This window comes from Arachis duranensis, chromosome 7 (genome assembly GCF_000817695.3).
Source record: "Arachis duranensis cultivar V14167 chromosome 7, aradu.V14167.gnm2.J7QH, whole genome shotgun sequence".
Lineage (NCBI taxonomy): Eukaryota > Viridiplantae > Streptophyta > Magnoliopsida > Fabales > Fabaceae > Arachis > Arachis duranensis.
Window position 1 is genome coordinate 1,982,567 of NC_029778.3, and position 20,207 is coordinate 2,002,773.

The 20,207-nt window shown below is 32.9% G+C and overlaps 3 protein-coding genes across 6 annotated transcripts; all 3 read right to left on the minus strand.

Moving 5' to 3' along the window:
• Window positions 1–2,227: 2,227 nt before the first annotated feature.
• LOC107496251 (uncharacterized) lies at window positions 2,228–5,262 on the minus strand. Of its 3 annotated transcripts, XM_021127067.2 has the most exons (4): window positions 5,116–5,249; window positions 4,165–4,272; window positions 3,190–4,069; window positions 2,228–3,109 (listed from the first exon to the last, which is right to left on the minus strand). In XM_021127067.2, the coding sequence occupies exons 1-4, from the start codon at window positions 5,163–5,165 to the stop codon at window positions 2,750–2,752; spliced, it is 1,398 nt and encodes a 465-aa protein (XP_020982726.1). In that variant the 5' UTR covers window positions 5,166–5,249; the 3' UTR covers window positions 2,228–2,749. The 3 variants fall into 3 exon arrangements, with proteins under 3 accessions (XP_020982726.1, XP_052107853.1, XP_015972955.1); XM_052251893.1 differs by having other exon boundaries at window positions 3,190–4,239; window positions 5,116–5,262; XM_016117469.3 differs by lacking the exon at window positions 4,165–4,272 and having other exon boundaries at window positions 5,116–5,233.
• Window positions 5,263–5,477: 215 nt separating this feature from the next.
• LOC127740640 (pentatricopeptide repeat-containing protein At3g06920-like) lies at window positions 5,478–11,255 on the minus strand. 2 transcript variants are annotated; one of them, XM_052251889.1, is made up of 3 exons: window positions 7,352–11,255; window positions 6,806–6,923; window positions 5,478–5,587 (listed from the first exon to the last, which is right to left on the minus strand). In XM_052251889.1, exons 1-3 carry the CDS (start codon window positions 8,763–8,765, stop codon window positions 5,560–5,562), a joined length of 1,560 nt encoding a protein of 519 aa, XP_052107849.1. In that variant the 5' UTR covers window positions 8,766–11,255; the 3' UTR covers window positions 5,478–5,559. The 2 variants fall into 2 exon arrangements, 1 of the variants encoding a protein (XP_052107849.1); XR_008001324.1 differs by lacking the exon at window positions 5,478–5,587 and having other exon boundaries at window positions 6,873–6,923; window positions 7,104–11,255.
• A 158-nt stretch (window positions 11,256–11,413) lies between these two features.
• LOC107496253 (uncharacterized) lies at window positions 11,414–12,911 on the minus strand. The gene has a single exon (XM_016117470.3). It carries the CDS (start codon window positions 12,840–12,842, stop codon window positions 11,562–11,564), a length of 1,281 nt encoding a protein of 426 aa, XP_015972956.1. The 5' UTR covers window positions 12,843–12,911; the 3' UTR covers window positions 11,414–11,561.
• Between the last annotated feature and the right edge of the window lie 7,296 nt (window positions 12,912–20,207).

Below are 20,207 nucleotides of genomic sequence, written 5' to 3' on the forward strand. Positions count from 1 at the left end.
AGCTATGCACACTTCTTCTAATTCTTTAGTATCTAAATTTGAATTAGATGTACTTGCTCCTGTAATCATTAGAGATAGTAAATCAAGCACTTTATATTATAAAAAAAAGAAAAATGAATATATATATTAAATGTTTGAATCAGCTGAGTTATGAATATATATTATGAAAGTAGTATTAAAGATAAAAGAAGTAGAATTTTAGCTTTATGATAATTACAATCTATCATGCTTATCTTACCATGTCTCTTTTGAAGTAGCATAGTCTTTCTATTCAGTCTTGCATCCCTTTGCAATCTAATTCGATTTGAGTACTCCAATGAATCTATAATAATTATTTAGCATATATCAAACATTGTTTTTAATAGACCAATTGAAAAGTTAAATGTTTGGTTTTTAAGTAATAAAAGCATATATTAACATACGCTGACTTTGCAACTGGTGGATATTGTTTGATGTTTGTTGAAACTGTTTTTGACTTGTCTGATGACATGGGCTATCATATGCTTCGCATGTGATACCTGAATTACTAATATCACTAATATTGGAACATCGTTCCTTTTCACCTACAGAGTGTAGATTAGTAGTTGGAGACCTTGATCGATATGGTGTTGGGTTATTATCTAATAAGATAACTCGAGATATTAGTTTTTTGAACATATTTTTTGTTAAAGTTTATAATTGAATAAATAGTAGGAAAATCAAAATACATAAAGTGCATGTACATTCACATAAGTAAGTTCCAAAAAAAATCATCCAAAAATCAACCTGTATTGAGTCCATTTGTAATGTTCGACAACACCGATTGAAAATGCACATCATTGGAACCATCACTCGAATTTCCTGTAATTTTTTCATAAACAAATTTAGTAACATATTACAAAAACAATGTAAATTAATAATTTATTACTTGTCAATAGCTAAATAATATATAGAAAATATTGTATTTTATGGGCTTTCATTCGTCCAAAATACTCATGACATGTTAGTTATTTTTTGTATGAAGTCTACCTTGAATTGTGGTCCGCTTTGTATTTTCTTTGTCTTTTAATATCAATTTTCTCTTCGATCTTGCTTCTCTTTGGACTTCTTGCATCTTTCAATATATACCTAAAAATACCAAATAAATAATTTTTTAACTAATTAAAAATATATATACATTATACCTAATACATTTTTATTATCAATTTTTTTATATTATTAAAAAAAATAAAGTACACAGGAGTACACATATGGCGGCGTTTGTTTTTGGTATACATATCGATCAAAACATAGACACGGGAGTATACAGGAGTACATGTATGGTGCTTGAATACTGAGACAAAAATGATGAAAGACATAGTCATACACAAACACTCATTAAAAACATGTATTTTGTGTTTCTCTGCTGAATATGAAATTAGTGTCTTCTTATGTCTATGTAAAATCGCATAGGTTTTATTTTCATTGGTTGCTTTAATTTCCTTTTTATTCTCATTTATTCAGTTACGTAAACATATTTTATGAAAAATAATATATATATTTTTTATAAAAGTATCTTTTTTTCAAATAAATATAAGTTTAATCTCACGATCAATAAATTCAAGTTATAGTTAAAATCTTTTTTTCATTTCCTTAAATAAAGAGATTGAAAATGAATAACTTATAAGTAAAAAGAGAGAAAAATATGAAAGTACCTCTATTATTGTGCTGAGATAATCTAAAAAATAACAACGTAAACGAAGTAAACAGAGAAAATTTATAAATGTGACAAATAAAAAAAATTTAAATTTAAAAATGAAAACGGTTAAGAAGTCACTTAATTAGGAATTAGTATTAGAATTTTAAATTTCAAATTTTTAAATAGAATTTCTTAATTTAATATAATCCAAAGCAAAACGCATGCTAATCCACATTATATACGCTATTTCAATCCTGTAATTTTAAGAACAACACATTAGTTACTTTATCTTTTATAATATTTATACTTATCTATAGATATCTGCAGAAGTAAATCACCATTTATTTTTCTATATTTTTCTTCTTGTCATATATATCTTTTAATTAGGCAAAACTCATTCCGACCTATAAATCGAAATAACAACTCTTATTTTCACAAACATATTTTAGAATAACAACAATTATCATGCAAACAATCAAACTATGAAACATTCTTCAATTATGTTCATCTAAAATACTTCAAATATTGAAAACTGTTCCCAAAATAGCAAACATGTTATATTTGACCTGGTTAAACTAAGAACATAAATCTACCAAAATATTACAATCAAAACCCATCCAATACCATATATTTAAACACAAACAAAAAATATATTCTTTCACATAGAAGTATAGAACAAACATCAAAAGACTACCACATCTTCACTCTCACTCTCTTGATCCTGATCATCATCAACCAGCTCACCATTAATCACCACCTTGCATGGATCCATGACAGCAAAGTCCAATGTCGACCCAATAAGGGTTCGTTTGAAAAACTTCAAAAGCTTTTTTTTCTTGACTTATAAAAAGTTATATTAATAGTATTTAGTACAATTTTTTAGATAAATTTTTAACTTTTCAAAAAGTTATTTAAGAGTTTTTGAAGAAGTTAAAAAATGTGACTTCTCCTATTTTTAAAAGCTATTTTATTACTCTTATTTAATACATTTTAAAACAAAAACTTTTATAATAACTTACTAAACACAAAATAACTTATTTAAAAATTATTATTAATAAAAATCTTTATATTTTAAGTTTTTTTTAAAAAAACTTATTTAAGAAGTTTAGTCAGTTTGGCGCTAAACCTCGCCTGCTCCATGGTTTCTGATCCATGGTTGTCCTTGTCAGTCTCAAAACTCTTCTTCTCCATCGTCAACTCCATCACTTTTGTTTGCAAATCGACTTTATCTTCTTCTAATTTTTTCTCCTTTTCCTCTAATAGTAACATCTTCTCCGTCAAACCATTCATTTTTTCATCTTTTAATTCTATCTTTTCTAAAGCGACCCGGAATTTCTTCTCTTTTTCTAGATTCTCCTGCATAAGTTTTTCCATACTTTTCTTGTCAGAAGTATCACTTGCATGTTTTAATTCTTGAGTTCGACCAATAGATAACAATCGACCTCCGATAACCTACAAAAAAAAATTCAATTGCTTTTATAGTCTCATTAAAACGTAATAAATAATTTTAATACATTATAAACAAAACTTACCTGTAAGTATTGAGCTATACCAACATCATCCACATCATGAACTAATTTTACATCAGTAGAACATTGTCCATACTCATCAGCCATTAACATAAAAGGAAAGTGCTCACTCCACATGGATAAAGGATCAATATTTCTCTTGTACCCATGAAGTTCTTTTTGATTTTTGATAAATTTTTCTCTCTCTCCCAAACCAATCTTTATTCCCGCAACTTTAAAGTTGATCAGATCTACAATTTTATCCTTCTGAGTATCAATCTCGGCTCTTTTTCTTTTCAAGCTAAAATTTTTCTTGCGAGCAATAGGCTGATCCTCTATTTTCTCATCATTCAACTCAGTAATGGTATCCAAATTATTCTTCTTTTCAGCCTCTAACTCAGCCACTTTCTTCCTTAATTCATCAACAGCATTGTGATCAACTTCACATTTGTTCTTCAACTCCAACAACTTACGATTCTCGCACTCTAACTCCTTGTTCTTCTTCCTCAAGTTCTCAATGGTTTCCTTGTCCAACCCACTTTCCTTCACTTCCTTAAACAACGTCTCATAAAGCCCTTGTACCTTCTCGGCATCAATCGCAGCTAGACTCTGAACCTGAAACTTCTCTTCAAGTTGACCAACCTTGGTTTTAAGTTTTTCCTCTCTTGCTACCAAAACCTTTTCAACTCTGTCATAATCCTCTCTTTGCCACTTAACTCGAAGAATTTGAATGAGCTCAGGAATGCTCATCGTCTCCAAGCTTTTGTTACTGGTTGATGAGAGAATGGGGGGTGACCCAGGTTCGGTTTTTGGTTGAATTGGCATGATAAGGGCAAAAGATTCGAACTTTGAAGAAAACGGGAAGTGGGGTTCGAAAAAGTTACTGCCTTTTCTTTGTCTGAAGCTGAAAAAATGGGAGAAATGTCAATGTGAATGAGGAACAGAGGAAGATGAAGAGAAGAAGCATGCTTTTGTAAGAGTGAATAGTGAAGTTGTTACCGGTCTGCACTTTGAAACTTGGAAGGGCAGTGTATGAAAATTAATGTTTGATTTTTTGGGAACTCAGAAGCATTTCTGTAATTAAATGCAAGGAGGGTAGAGTTGGAACTACAATGCAAAATGAAGTAGTATAAGAAAATTGAGAAAAATTATATACACTCTAGAATAGTAGATGTCAAAGAAATATACACTCTAGAAATTTTTTCTTCTACGTTAATTTATTATCATAAAATAATTAAAGGAAAAGAAATTAAAAAAATGAATGAATTGTTGTTAAACAATAGATGATAGAATCTCTAAAAAAGTTGAATGAGTTTCTATTGTTTAGAATTTAGATTGAAAAAAAAAATAAAAAATTGGGTGGTCAATGATAATACTAAAAAAATTTATATTAAATATCTTGTTTTATTAAAATTTGTAGTTTCTCACTATGTATAAAGTATAGTACTTTTTTTTTTCTCTAGATATGTTCAATATTTGTAACTAATTAAGATTATATTAAGCTCTTAACATAATACATAGTTATACTCTAGTAAAATTTTTAGGAAATAGATCCTCTCAATTTTTTTTTTCACAATTAAAGGGGGATAAAATGTTGATCTCTCATCATTAATTTTATAAGTGAAAAAGCAAATATGCAAGCGTGAATTCAACATTAACATCCCCAAATGTGTTCCCTTGACGAATCCTTCTTCCACCACTAAATGCTATAAACTTGTATTCTGAATCTTTGTAATCATCTGATGAGTTATCATCATCATCAATGAAAATGAAAATATTAAAAAACCAGTGATCTTAAGGGAACTCTATTACATGCAAGGTTTCATATTCAAAAGAATACTAATCAATGATTGCTTTGACAAAACTGTAAAAGCTTGAAGAAAAAGAATCATACGAGTGTCATGACATCAATTCAATTTTTGCATGATTTTTTAACTGAAACATACTAACCAAAATGATTGCTTTGACAACACTGTCAGATAAGGAATATTGGAGATCATTCTGCTTTTGAAGCCTTAAAAGAATATCAACAAGATCTTCCTCTCCTCCACCACCAACTGTAATTTTGTCCCTATGATCTGTCACAATGTTCTCAAGTATCCTATCCACTTCTCGGTGAAGCTTGTCATTTTTTTCCTGAACCGTAAGAACCTCAAGAACTCCAATGGAAGGATACAGATCAACAACAGAAAACTCTGAAACTGCCTCCATGACATCCTTCATGAATTCTATATACACTTCTTGATATCACGAGTGTTCATCAGAGTTTTGGCCGTGTCAGCTGAAGATACCACCATCCAGGAAAGCTCACCAAGCTGAATATGCACAAGAGGACCATATTGCTTTGCCAATCTTGCTAGGGAGTGATGAGGCAGAAATCCAAGATTGTAAATGTTACCTATGAGAGGTAGTTTTCTTGGTCCTGGTGGCAATTTTGAGTTTGATGAGATCTTAGCTTTTGATGTCCAAAAGATGGTGCATAACATAAACAACAAGATGAAGAAAGGGAGGATCATGGAAATGGAAACCTGAAGCTCCAACCCCATGCTAGTGATGATGATTATCAGAAGATGCAAAAGATTAGATGAAGAGTGGTTTTGTGTGGTACTCACACTCTGTCTACTAACATGGTATATATCAACTTGGTACGCCAAACAAATAAGTACAAATAATACATCTCTGATAAGTAAAAATTTAGTTTTTTTTTTTTTTTTAGGTTTCTACAGCCATTTAAATTGGTTTTAAGAATTTTAGATTAAATACTTTATATCTCTAATAAATTTTTATTATTTTCTGTCAGGTAAATTGGACATCTATCACTTAAAAGAAATTAATATAATATTCAATTTAAGTGTTTACTCAAAACGATATTTTGGGACTAAAATATCCAGTCTAAAATTTGTTTGGAATAATTAGGTGTTTGCTCAAAACGATACTTATCTGATCCGAGTTCATCTTCAAACGTTTTATGCAAATTATTAACATCTTTTAATTTCCACAAACACCGTACAATACATAATTTCATCTTATAAATTTTGGCTTTTGAGGACTAAACAGTAAAATATAAAAAATCATTCCTCAATTCCAATTACAAGCGTTTGCATTGTCTTGCAACAATAAAAGTTAAGAATGCACATAACATTGTGCCAAAAACATTGATCTTCCTCCAACTAAGTAATGGAACCTAGGTGAGATTGTCGAAAATTGGTCCATTGTTCACCCTTCCAACTAAGTAATGTAGTTCAGCATTTGATTATAAGTGTACATAGAAAATTAAGTTTTAATTCCATATATTAATTCATGAAGGATATATACTATCTATCTATAGAATAAGGAGAATGTTCTGCTCAAATTTCAGTATGAGTTAAGCATTTTCTGCAAAGCGCTGCTTAATCATAAAATAAGGAAATGATAGTACAAAGAAAGCTATTAATACTTGTAACCAAAGCACTTCAAATATTTCCTTTGATTATTAACAACAGGATGCCAATAAATCATTAAATTACAATACCGTGTAAATGTTAACCAACATTCTCTTATACTTCCAATTATTTTTCAAAGAAATTAAGAGTGTACAAAAATGAATGATGTTATAACTCTTGCCGAATAAGAAACAAAATTGGCATTCACTTAGAATTACCTGAGTATAGAAAGAACTTGAAGAATGAAGACACTGCATTGGCAGTAAATCTTGTATACATATTCTTCAAGAAGGGAAAAAATACAAGGAAGGTGTAACTTGATTGGGTACTTGTTCCCTGCAATAAGTTTATAAACACATTATCACACTAACAATACCTTTTGAATCAATCACTTCAAAATAAAACATTATTATGGACAAAGCAACAACAACAAAATATATTGCACACAGGACAAAACATAATAGAAAGAAGTCCAGTGTATTCCTTCTAATAACTACTTTAATTTGTAAGGATTACCTTAGGGCTAAGACCATTAAGCTATTAACATTATCCACGGAGTGGTGACATTTGAAGTCTTTAAATATCTCACAAAATTGCCTCAGAAGTCAATGTGAAGGGTGATAAGGCGCGCACAATTTTTATATGGAAGACAGATTTCAATACCAATACCAGTACAACACACATATATAACTTATTCTCAAGGCAGTCAGCCTTATGCTGTGCATCTAAAAGAATAACGCATGTTTTGCTATAAATACAACAACCTTTCATGTGAGTTTCCTCGAAAAGTGTATATGCATCCATTGCTTTATTGACACTGCTTAATCCTTCAATCATAGAATTATAACAAGCTGAATCAGGCATGCCCCCGCTTGCCTTAAATCTCTCAAAGAGACCTTTTGCTTCTTGAACATTTCCAACCCTTGCAAGTCCAGTAATCATGGTTGTGTATGTGATAGTATTAGGTTTTAGCCCTTGCTTCTGCATCTCTTGCCAGGACACAAAAGCCTTGTTAAATTTTCTAACCTTGCAAAGGCCATTTATCATAATGCTGTAAGTTATTTCATTTGGAGGACATTTCAAACTTTTCATATTCTGGAAGCAGACAAGAGCTTCGTTGATGTCCTCAGCTTTCCCCAATGCATCAAGTAAGCAATTCCATGTGAATGTGTTTGCAGTTAGACCCTTCTGCATCAACTCCTCCAAAACTAAATATGCCTTGTCAATCCTTCCCACCTTTCCAAACCCATCAATGAGACTACTATAGATCAGTACATTCAAGTCAACACCTTTGGATTTCGCTTCTTCAAATAACATATATGCTTCATCGAGCCTGTCGATTTTAGAAAGTCCATCAATGACAGATCCATAAGTGACAACAGTAGGTTGCAGACCCTTTGTTTTCATTTCCTCCAGCAGTTGGTAAGCCTTATTGACCTTACCAGACTTGCAAAACCCATCAATAACAGCATTGTAAGCGCGGGTGTCCAAATGTAGTCCTTGCTCCTTCATCTCATAAAACAACTTGTATGTTTCTTTTGCAAAACCTGCTTTCACAAGACCATGAATTAAAATTGAGAAGCTCCGAACATCAGGAATCAACCCTTGAGCCTTTATCTCTTCAAACAAAGCCCCTCCTCTATCAATTTCACCTGCTTTAAAAACACAATCCATGTAAATATTAAGGAGCGTTAGATCAGGAGAACAACCCCTATGCATCATCACCTTGTAAATTTTGTGACCATCCTCCTTCCTACCACACTTGAAGAAATTCCTAATAAGAGATGTATAGACTACTGCATCTGGACTTTGATCGGAATCTAACATCTTCTCATAAAGTATGTAGGCATCATCTACCCTGCCATGTCTAACCAAACCCTCAATAAGAGAACAAAATGTAACTGCATCAGGGGTGCAAAGTTTATGATCCAATCCTAAAAATATGGAGCAAGCATCATCAAGTCTTTGAGCTTTACATAGTCTATCAATCATTATATTTACAGTCATGATATGAGGGAACAAACCAGCCTCTTTCATGGCTTCCTGAACCTTCAGAGCGGGTTCGAGCTGTCCTGCCTTACAAAGCATGTCAATCAAGATATTGTAGGTTGCAAGATTTCGTACCGCATCTTTTTTCATTTCTTCATAGATCCTCAATGCTTCAGCTACTTTACCCATTTTACCCAGGCAAGTCAGAAGGCAATTATAAGCAACTACACTAGGTATGCATCCCTTTCTTTTTTGTCTCTGAGTAAATCAAATTTTCCAACTGAACCATAACCCATAATCATGGTATTATAAGCATAAACACACAGGAATATATAAATAAATTGAAATACTCTCCAGAACTAAAACAATCATATTGTTATAAAATTTCATAAGACAAAAATACATAAGTGGAAAATTAAAAGATAACAACCAAATAGCAATCACAAAGAGCAGAGCCATTTGTCCTAATTGGCTTTTGAAACTAATATGGTCAAAGAGGGTCTTATCTGAAATAAAATGGAAGGAGAGGGTCTGAAAAAAAAAAAGATCTGAGGATGAGTTTGATGATGAAGAAGAAGTAGAGGACAAACCTGAGAAATGCAAAGAATGGAAAGAGATGGCAGCAACTACACTCCAAAAGGAATAAGAGTGGAGATCAGAGATGAGGGTCTCTACAACATTATCATTAATGAGAAAATGGAAAGGAAGCTCTAAAAATGATGGTAGAACACCCTTATAGTTAAGTTATTGGGAAGAAGAGTTGGATATGCAGCTATAACAAGGAGACTTGAGAATTTGTAGAGTGACAAAGGAAGCATAGATGTCATACATGTTAGTAATGATTATTACCTGATTTTTTTTCCATTGTTATTTCTGAAGTAGAAGTGTTCCGGCACAATGTCATTAATATACTGCATGCAACAAGGTAATAGGTTGTGTTACTTGTTCTAAAATACAGAAATAATCTCTGAATAAGTTTGGAATCTACTTTTAATTAGCAGTCAATTTTCTTTTTTAATTCTAACTTTCTAGGATTTATAGTTTCAGATAAAATAGATCATTTTTAATCTTTATATCTAAAATCATATATGTATGCAGAACAGCCTCCTTCTCTCTTGCGTCGCGTCTTCGTCCTCTCTCTCCATCTCGTTTGCGAATCGTCTCTCTCTCCTCCGGGCTCCCTGCTCCGCGACGGCGATGGCGGCGGCTGCAGCGGAGTTGCGGCGGTGACCCCTTCTCACTCTCTGTTCTCTCGCTAGCGCCCTCTCATCAACGTCTCCCTCCTCTCCTCCCGCTGGTTCACACTTTCTCTCGGATCTGGGGGGGGTGGTGTGTGTGAAAGGGGGCGTGGTGGCAGCGGTGAGTGATGGTGAGTGAGTGTGAGTGTGGGTGTGTTAAGGTTAGGGTTTTGAACAATTCGAAGATGAATTGCGAAGGCAAGGGGCAAAATACTGGAGAAATATAGACAGTAACTACAACTTGCAACGCTACAAACCAAATTTCACAAATCAAACTTATACTTATTCAAATACTCTTGTAAAACTTGCTTTGATAAGTTTAACAACTTGCGGCTATAAAGCATCATCACCTAAAAGCATAACACGGATCCAATTTATCTGATCCTTCATTGACATGTGAATAGGAACCATGATGACTAACCAGAAAATGAAGCAAATGAGGCAGAATCCATGATGTCTAAACAAAAAGGGAATGATGTTTCTTGCCCTCTTACCTATTGTCAAGTGTAATCTTATAACATTTAACATCTTTCGCATGCTTTATTTTGTCCGCTTAAAGAGCATCCGGTGAGAAATCACACTTTATAACAACAATTGACAAAAATTGAGAAAATCTATTTTCCGAAATAACTGAAATTTACCTGGAAAATCCTGAATTATAACTCATTCAATCACACTTCGCAACAGATACTAAATATCTTCCAGCCATGAAGAAAGTATACAAGTGAATAAGAGACCAGATGACCCTCAACATAAAGTTATAAGAAAAAATAACAAAAAGGAAAGGAAAAGAAAAGAAAAAGAAAAAACAGACAACTTTGGAATATACAAGTTTCTAGTATGCTAGTTAATGTTCAATACTTCAAAAAACACAGAACCAAAGGAATACGTAAGCTTGTTGTATCATTTGAGTTAACTGGAACTACGGCACGGACGATAAATGCCAAAACAATAAAAGATGCAAGTATGAAAGGGTATATTGCTAGGGTAAAGAGTGAAGAGTGAAAATTGCTTTTTATAGAATTAAAAAAAATTCACCAATAAAAATTTATATGTTCATTAAAATTAAAGAAAAATCTTCACTCTTTACCCAATTCTACTCTAAATTCCCGAATGAAACAGGAGTACATTTGACACCATTTACATTCGATATATAGCAAATCATAATAGAGTCAAGTAGGAAAACAAATATATCCCAAGTCCTACGATGAATTCAAGAGTATCATAAGCTTCTTTAATCCTCTCAATCTGTAAAAAGAAGTCAGAAAGAGTAATAGATTTTCCATTTTCCAATATTCTTGGAGCTCAAGAAATGAAAACTAGAAGCCAATATGCAAGATATCAAAGACAATAATTTCAGAGATATACTTAGGCAAAATAGGAGGTAGTAGAATTTCAAGCTAAACTTTGATAAGCCTTTTACTTTAAAGTAAGGGACCATTCGTCTCATAATTTCTATGGAGTTATCTGACAATATGAAATCTAAACAACTTAAAAGAGTTTTCTGATCTGAGAAAACTATTTTGATTCTCCTTCTCACAAATCAATCTAAAGCTCAATTATAGGAATATTGGATAGTAGCAATAGCAAGTTATAAAATGATCAAAACAGAACGCAAAAAGAATAACAAAACAAATTATGCTTGATACAAAATCTGCCAGAGGACTCAACAAATGAAAACAACACATGGCAGCCACCAAGAGTTAAATCAAGCAGTGAAATCTAACAGTAAATCCTAACAATAACCTTAAGCAGCCTTCTTACTTTTCTTGGCCCTCACTTTCTTTTTCAAATCAGCTTCTTCTGACTTCAATTGAGATAGTTTCTTCTTGATATTCTTCCCCTTCTTTCCTGAATCTCCATCCTCAACAGATAATTCACTATTCTGACTCTTCTTGATGGAATTTTCCTTCATCACTTTCGCAGATTTATCCTGTTTACCACTTCTCTTAACAGATTTTTTCAATTCTTTGACACTGCTCAACTCACTCAATGCCCCTTTCTTCCTCTTCTTATTCGCAAATTCTCCACTACCTTTTCCAGCATCCTTTAAATCTTCCTCCATAACAACACCACCACCATCATCCTCACTACCTGCCGCATCTTCAACATTATCCTCACCAACTTCGCTATCCATGTATCTAACTTCATGAATCCTCCCCTTCTTCTTCTTCTTCTTCTTCACCGCCTTCGCGCCACTATTGTCTTCGCCCTCTTCCTCCTCCTTCATCGTCTGCTTCTCTTTCTCCGCCTCCTCAACCTTACTTCCCTCAATCCTCAACTTCACCTCCGGAACAGCCTGGAAAACAGGCAGCGCCAGCGACTCGTAAAGCTTAACATGCAAGGACCTCACATTCGCCCACTTCTTCGGCACAACCTCAACAACCCCCTCAATGGCAGCCATCATATTCTCAACAATCTGCTCGCTCTCCATGGAAACCTTGGCAACCTTCACAACACAACAAGTCCCCGTTCCAAGAAACAGAAGCGCCGACGAACACGCCTTATCCACCTGCTCCTTCCAATTCTTCTTAGTCAAGTCCACCTGCACCGGCACCTTCTTCTTCTTAAAGAATTTCTTCCCCAACAGCCTGGGCATCAAAGGCACCACTCTCTTATCAGCGAAAAAAAGATCATATGAATCACAGAGCTTCCGCTTCGCCTCAAAAGGGCGGTAATCAGAGGTCAGCTTCGACAACCTGAGGACCTTGGAAACGGCGACGTTATCGGCCTTGATCTTCTTTTGAGCTTCTTGTTTAGTGGGTTTGGATTTGGACCTGTCGTCAATGATGAGGCAAGTTTCGTTGAAGGGAGAGAGGAGAGAGTGGGGTAAAGGGACCTTGTAAGGGTTAACGCGGGATTTGTGAGGGATGGTTTTCAGAGTGACGACTAAGTAAACGAATTCTTCGTCGGCGTCGAAGAGTTTGGGTTTGTGAGACTCGGAATTGGAATCTCGCCACTTCAGGAGAGCCTCCACGGCGTTCTTCACCGTCTCGGTAGGTATTCTTGGAGAGGCTGCAGAAACCATTTCGGAGAGAAGAGGAAGAAGGAGAATGGGTGCGGGGCGGGTAATTAGGGTTTTGGATTTTTGCCTTTGAGGGTTTATTTTTTATCTTCATGTATAATTCTAAATTTTATGCCAATGAGTAATAACTCAAACGACATAGTCTCTCCATACTCAATTAAGAGGTTGCGGGTTCGAATCTCCTATCTTTGGTAAAAAAAAAAATAATTCTAAATTTTATATTTAATTTTTAAATTATCTGTAATTTTATTATTTTTTTAAAATTATTTATTTATATTTTTATTATATTTTTTCATTGTATCACACACTATTATTTTCTCTCACTATTATTTTCTATATATATGACTGTCATTGTTTTACCATAATTGTTATATTGTCTTGTTCTCCTTTTTTATTTTATTTTTTCTCCTCTCGCCTTCTCTTTAATTATCATCAAGTACCATATCACAATTTTATATCTTGTCTATCACTTTGATCTATAATCATTGGTTCTGTTAACTTTTATAAGTTGTTAAAGTGTTATTAAAAGAATTTATTTTTGTGTCTTTTAAATATTTAGATATATAAAAATAATAATTTTTTTCTTGATGTACGTGTTAAGTAATTTTATTGATCAATTAAAAAAAAATTAAGACATAAAGTATTAAAAGTTTTTGTTCAAATTATCAAAATTTAATGTTAGTAGCCTTAAAAAATAGTATCAAAATATATTATTTTTAACTGATATAATAAAAATAGTATATTATTATAAATTTTTAACTAATAATTATAAATTTAAATTACAATTTAATATAATACCTTAGAATAGAAGATTGTCACTACTTTTCATATTTGACTGTTATTATATAAGTTTTATGTTTGTTTTATTGTGCACATTAATTAAACTATATTTTATTTCATGTTGTATGTTTTGAAATAATGTGATCGTACTATAAGAATGATATTAGTTTTCATAACTAATGCGAATCTTCTTACTATTTTGTTTGTTATTTAAATACCATCCATAAAAAATAATTACGTAAAGTAAAACACTGTATAAAAAAATAAAAAAAACTTTTAAATTTATCATTCTGGTTTATTTCTTAATTATCATTTGATATTACTCAAATTTAATAGGTTGATAGTGGTGATTCTTTTTTATTAGTTACAAAATTTCAACTCTCTCTCTCTTAATTTTATTAAATAATTTTTTAGGTCAGAATATTTTTAACTTCCTCTATAATAAGTATTTTTTAAATTATCTAATGCATATAATGTCACATATTTTCATTTTATCTTGAAAGTTTTATATTTTTTTGAGTAAAGTATCGTTTTTGTCCCCAATATTTAGGGTAAGTTCCAAAGTTGTCCCTAATGTTTCGATTGTTCTATTTAAGTCCCTAACGTCGACTCAATATTATCCTTCCGTTAGAGATTCGTAACAGAATTGACGCGGGACAAAATTAAAATGATTTTGAAATGTTAGGGATTTAAATAGAACGAAAACATTGAGGACAAAAACGATACATAGAAATAAATTTTAGTTTTATCCTTCAATAATATTAATTTTTTTAATGTATATAGTATTTAATTATTTTTTAATCATATCTAAGTAAATTACACTTAATCACATTACTTTAATTCTAAATAAATTTACTTTTTTATAATTTTACATTTAAAGTGATAAGTTAATATGAAAATATAAAAAAATTTATTTAAAATAAAAGTAGTGTGAAAAATTAATTAAAGAATTTTAAAGTTAAATTATATTTTTTCTACTTATTTTATTTTATTTTGATTATCTAAATTAGCATGTATATTATCTACTTATTTTCTATTATTTATGCAATATTCTTATAGAGATGAAATGTGATTATGTAATCAAAAATTAATTTTTAAAATTAAACTTATCTATTCATAAGTACATTATGTCACCGAGAAAAAATAGATTATTATCCTCAAGCTTATGTGAAATATAAACATAATAATAACGTTGTAATTTGAATATGTAAAGAACCTAAAATAAAAATAATTTTATACATGAATAAAGAAATAATATAATTTGTTATTTTAAATTTAAAAAAATAACAAAAGTAAGTATTGATTGAAAAATCTCAAAATAATTATAGTAAAATAATCAAATGTTACAATGTCTTAAATAAACATAAAAATATTGTAGTTTGGTTGTATTTAAAAAAAATATAAAAATAGTTTAAAAAAATGCTAATAGTAACAAACTCTCATATGAAATATTAGATTTAGTTATTTATTTAAAAAGTTTAAATTACACTTTCACAGTTTTTAACTGTTATTTAGGCAAGAAAAAAATATATTAAAAAAAACTTTGATTATTATTACAACTTGATCCATGATATATTAGACTTTTTACTACAATTTCTTTTCTCCTTCTTGCTATATTTTTATTTTCAAACATTAGTGTCATAATTTTATCACAAAAATTAACTGCATATATGATTTTTAAAAATATAATGACAGTAAAATTAATATATTTATTTAGAAAAATTACAAAATAAATGATTAATAATATATATCAATTAAATGATATTATAAATTATAAATTTAATTTATCATTTCATAATTTCATTTTCTAAAAATTACATGTATGCATATAATGAATTCTCTATTTATGCTCTTTAAAAATAGAAACTGAAAATTAGAATATAGTATCAAAGAGTACGTAGTGAGTACTAAACTATATAAACTAAAACTAATTTTTTTCCCTTGTCTTTATCTCTTCTAAATTTCACAAATGATAAAACAATTTATTTTTCAGTTAAAATTTGATTAACCATACTTTTTTCTCTTTAAAAAATTACTTCATTCTTTATTATCTATATAAACCATATAATTACAAAAAATGTATATTCCATTTTCTCTTAATCTTACTTGACCATGACCTAATATAGCATAAATAGTTCTTCACCTATATCTTCAACTTATTAGGTGCAAGCAATAATGTCGGAATTGGATATTTTGGCTGATGCTGCCATCAACCATGCTGGTTGAGGCTGAGGCCGTTAATCTTGATCATCCAAGAAGAAACAATAGAAGGAGGCCTAATCGCGAAGAAACGTGTATAAGCCAAGGAAGCTGTGCCATTAGCTGTGCCATTAGCTGCTCCTGCAGGGATGTGGCGCGAGATTGCACCCCAACTGTGCCTGCCACGGCAACTGTCGAACAGGAAAGATCCACCGGCACCACCTGTTAGAGTATCCGGATGTGCAAATGCAAGGTCAATTATTGTGAAGGGAATGAATGTAAGTGCCATCAACTTAAGATACCGTATAGTGCTCAGTGTCTATGCCGGATTGGAGAGCGATGCAGGAACTGTTACCATGGTACAAAGAGTTTAGGAAAGAAATGAAGAATTATTTAGAAAAGTATTATTTTTGTTATTTATATTTTTCATTTGTAATTACAAAGTTCTTACCAATATATAGACTAAGAGTACGCTAAGAGTACACTCGTTATGGAATAATATCCTAATAAATTACATTGATTTTTTTCTAATTCTCTTTGATATTTTCCTAATTTTGTTCCCTAATTATGATATTCTAATACTCCCCTTAAGGTGAGTAGTGGGATCACCAATACTCAACTTGGTTAGAACTTTAGTAAGGGCTTGTCTTGACACTGCTTTAGTAAGAATATCAGCCAACTGATCTTCTGATCTCACAAATGGAAGCTCAATAATTTCATTCTCAATTTTTTCTTTGATAAAGTGTCGATCCACTTCAACATGTTTTGTTCTATCATGTTGTACAGTATTCTCTAAATGCTGATTGCGGCTTTATTGTCACATTTCAACTGGCTTGGCGATTGTGGTGGAAACCCAATCTCAGTCATCAATTGTCTTATCCACAAGACTTCAATTATGCCTTTAACTATCCCTGGAAATTCTGCCTCAGCACTTGAAAGAACTACAGCTTTTTGCTTCTTGCTTTTCCAGGTTAACAGGTTACCTCCAACAAGTGTAAAGTAACCAGCTGTTGATCTTTTATCATTTGGGTTGCCCGCCCAATCTGCATCAGTGTATGCTTCAACCTTCAAATGGCCATTCCTTTTGAAAATGATTCCACTTCCTGGAGCTCCCTTTAAATATCGAACTATCCTCATGGCAGCTTCCATATGATCTTCTTGTGGCTTATGCATAAACTGACTTACTATTCCCACAGCATAAGCTATGTCAGGCCGAGTATGTGATAAGTAAATTAGTTTTCCAACCACTCGCTGGTATCTTTCCTTATCTGCTAGGGTGGCACCTTCTACCATCTTCAACTTGTGATTAACTTGCATAGGCGTATCTATTGGTTTGCAATCCACCATTCCTGTTTCTGCCAGAAGGTCCAAAATGTACTTTCTTTGGGAGATAAAGATTCCTTTGCTAGATCGTAGAATCTCTATTCCTAAGAAATATTTTAGTCCTCCCAAATCCTTTATTTCGAAGTCTGTAAATAGGTTCCTTCTCAATTTTGCAATTTCTTCAGCATCATTTCCCGTTATGATCATATCGTCCACATAGATTAGTAGGCACGTGATTAAATCTTCCCATTTTTTCAAAAAAAAAGGTATGATCAGAGTTGCTTTGCTTGTACCCATACCTTTTCATGGCAACTGTAAATCTTCCAAACCAAGCACGTGGAGATTGTTTAAGCCCATAAAGAGCCTTCTTTAATCGGCAAACTTCATGTTTTTCAAATCCCGTTGAGAAACCTGGAGGAGCTTCCATGTACACTTCTTCTTTCAACTCTCCATGCAAGAAAGCATTCTTGATGTCAAATTGATGGAGTGGCCAATCTTCTTTTGCTGCTATTGAAAATAACACCCTGATAGTATTAATCTTTGTAACAGGTGAAAAAGTATCAGTGTAGTCGATACCATAGGTCTGTGTATAACCTTTGGCCACCAACCTTGCCTTGTACCGTTCAATAGTGCCATCTGCTTTGTGTTTAATGGTGAAAACCCATTTGCACCCGACTGGCTTTTTTTCTGTCGGTAGGATACACTTTTTCCAAGTTCCATTCTTCTCTAGAGCTTCCATTTCTGTATTCATGGCTTTTCGCCATTCAGCTTTCTCATTGGCTTCTCGGACAGTTCTTGGAATGTCTTTTGTTAAGAGTCTGGCGGAAAAAGCCTTTGCAACATCTGTCATTCCTTCTCTAGCCACTCTTATTGGGTATCTTGTGTTACGGGGAACATGTTCTGGTGAGTACCGATCAGGAGGCATCCCTTTGTTTCTTCTTGGAGGAAGAATAAAGGTATTGGGCTCAGGTTTTTCATGTTCCAGTGCTATACTGTTATTGTTAGTGGCCTCATTAAAAACAGGGAGTAAATTATCAGATGGACAATTACTTACCTCTTGTCTGACATTCTCAAAAGGACTCTCACTGGTTGTATGTACCGAGTTATTTTCTACGTTGAGTGAAGTATGGTCGGTGGCTCCATCTACTTGCTCTGTTTGAACAGTTTCTGGGCAACAAAGGTTATTTAGCCAACTTGGTAGTTCATTATTGTTCTCCCCCTGAATGTCATGTTGGCGGCTAAAGTAAAATGCAGATTCTAAAAAATCACAATCCATGGTCACATGAATACGACGGGTGATTGGATTGTAGCACCTATACCCCTTTTGGTGTGTAGCATACCCAACGAAAACACATTTTTCTGCACAAGGATCAAGTTTGGTTCTATTGGCTTTGGAAATATGGACAAAGACAGAACATCCAAATACTCGAGGTGGTAAGGTTAGAATAGGCGGAATTATAGTTTGAGTAGCCAAGACTTGTAAGGGTGTTTTGTGGTGGAGAACTTGGGTAGGTAGGCAATTTAGTAAGTAGGCAGAGGTCGCTATAGCTTCAGGCCAAAAAAATTTTGGAACTTGTGCATCAAAAAGCATGGCTTGGGTCATCTCAAGTAACTTACGATTTCGCCGCTCAGCCACACCATTTTGTTGGGGTGTATTTGGGCAAGAAGTTTGATGAATAAGACCATTTTTCATTAAAAAATCGCGCATTGACTGGTTTATAAATTCCCCACCATTATCTGAGCGAAGTACTTGAATTTTTTTGTTGAATTGAGTTTGAATCATTTGGTAGAAAGCAAAGAACTTATCAGGTACTTCAGATTTGTGTTTTAAAAAATATACCCAAGTCATGCGAGAGAAATCATCCACAAATAACACAAAATATTAAAAATTATTATGGGAAATAGGAGCTGGACCCCACACATTTGAGTGTATTAGAGAAAAAATGGAATTGACTCTAGCATTGGTTGGAGGAAAAGAAACTCTGTGATTTTTTGCACGAATACAAGTTTCACATTTGAGGGGTTCAGTACTACTTGTAAAAAGTCTAGGGAATAGTAACTTGAGGTACCCAAATGAAGGATGTTCGAGACGCCCGTGCCATAACTAAAGTTGCCTAGTAACCGTTCCGTGAGCAAGCATGGCATGACCCTGGTGTGCTACTTCATCAACGTAGTAAAGGCCTTCTCGCTCAGTACCACGCCCGATGATCTCCTTCGTAAGAATGTCCTGTAAAAGACAAAAGGTAGAGTACATGAGTACCACACAATTTAGTTCCCTTGTTACTTGGCTAACAGACAATAATTTTGATGATAGTGTAGGGACATAGAGGCAATTTTTTAATTTCAACTTTTCTGAAAAAGTAATGGAGCCTCCTCCTTTAACATCAATTAATTTTCCACTAGCTGTTTCAATATGAGCTTTTGAGGGTATAGTCAAGCTATTAAAATCATGGAGGTCATGAGTCATAGTATCGGTAGCCCTATAATCGAAAATCCATTCATTTATCCTTTTAATTGGATTCTGATTCTGGGTCTCCCCTTTATATTGAGTCGCGGTTTGGGCTGAGCAGGCAAAGAGTTCAGAATCAGTAGTCCTTGCCCTTACCGCCGCTGCCGCCTTGCCATAGTGACTTGCATCCTCTCTTCTAGCCTCACCGCTGTTAGTGACCTCTGGGATGCTCACAGACCGCTCTCTTATTCTGATTTCTTGATGACTTGGGGTTATTTTTTCACCAATCTGGGTAACCCACAATATTAAAGCAGTTTTTTTTGGTGTGTTTCTTCTTTCTTCTTCCACCAATTGCTTTTTTCATCAGAGTTGCCCATAATAGATAATCATATCCGTTTAGTTTGAAACCAATTGACAGATTGTCAAAATTGGTTTGTGATGATCGCATTCCAAAACTATCGCATAGCATATTTGCAATTTGTAAACAAATGGTTGATTTTGAGTCCCTAGAACCTAACTCTGCTCTGATACCATGTTACCATGGTACAAAGAGTTTAGGAAAGAAACGAAGAATTATTTAGAAAAGTATTATTTTTGTTATTCATATTTCTCATTTG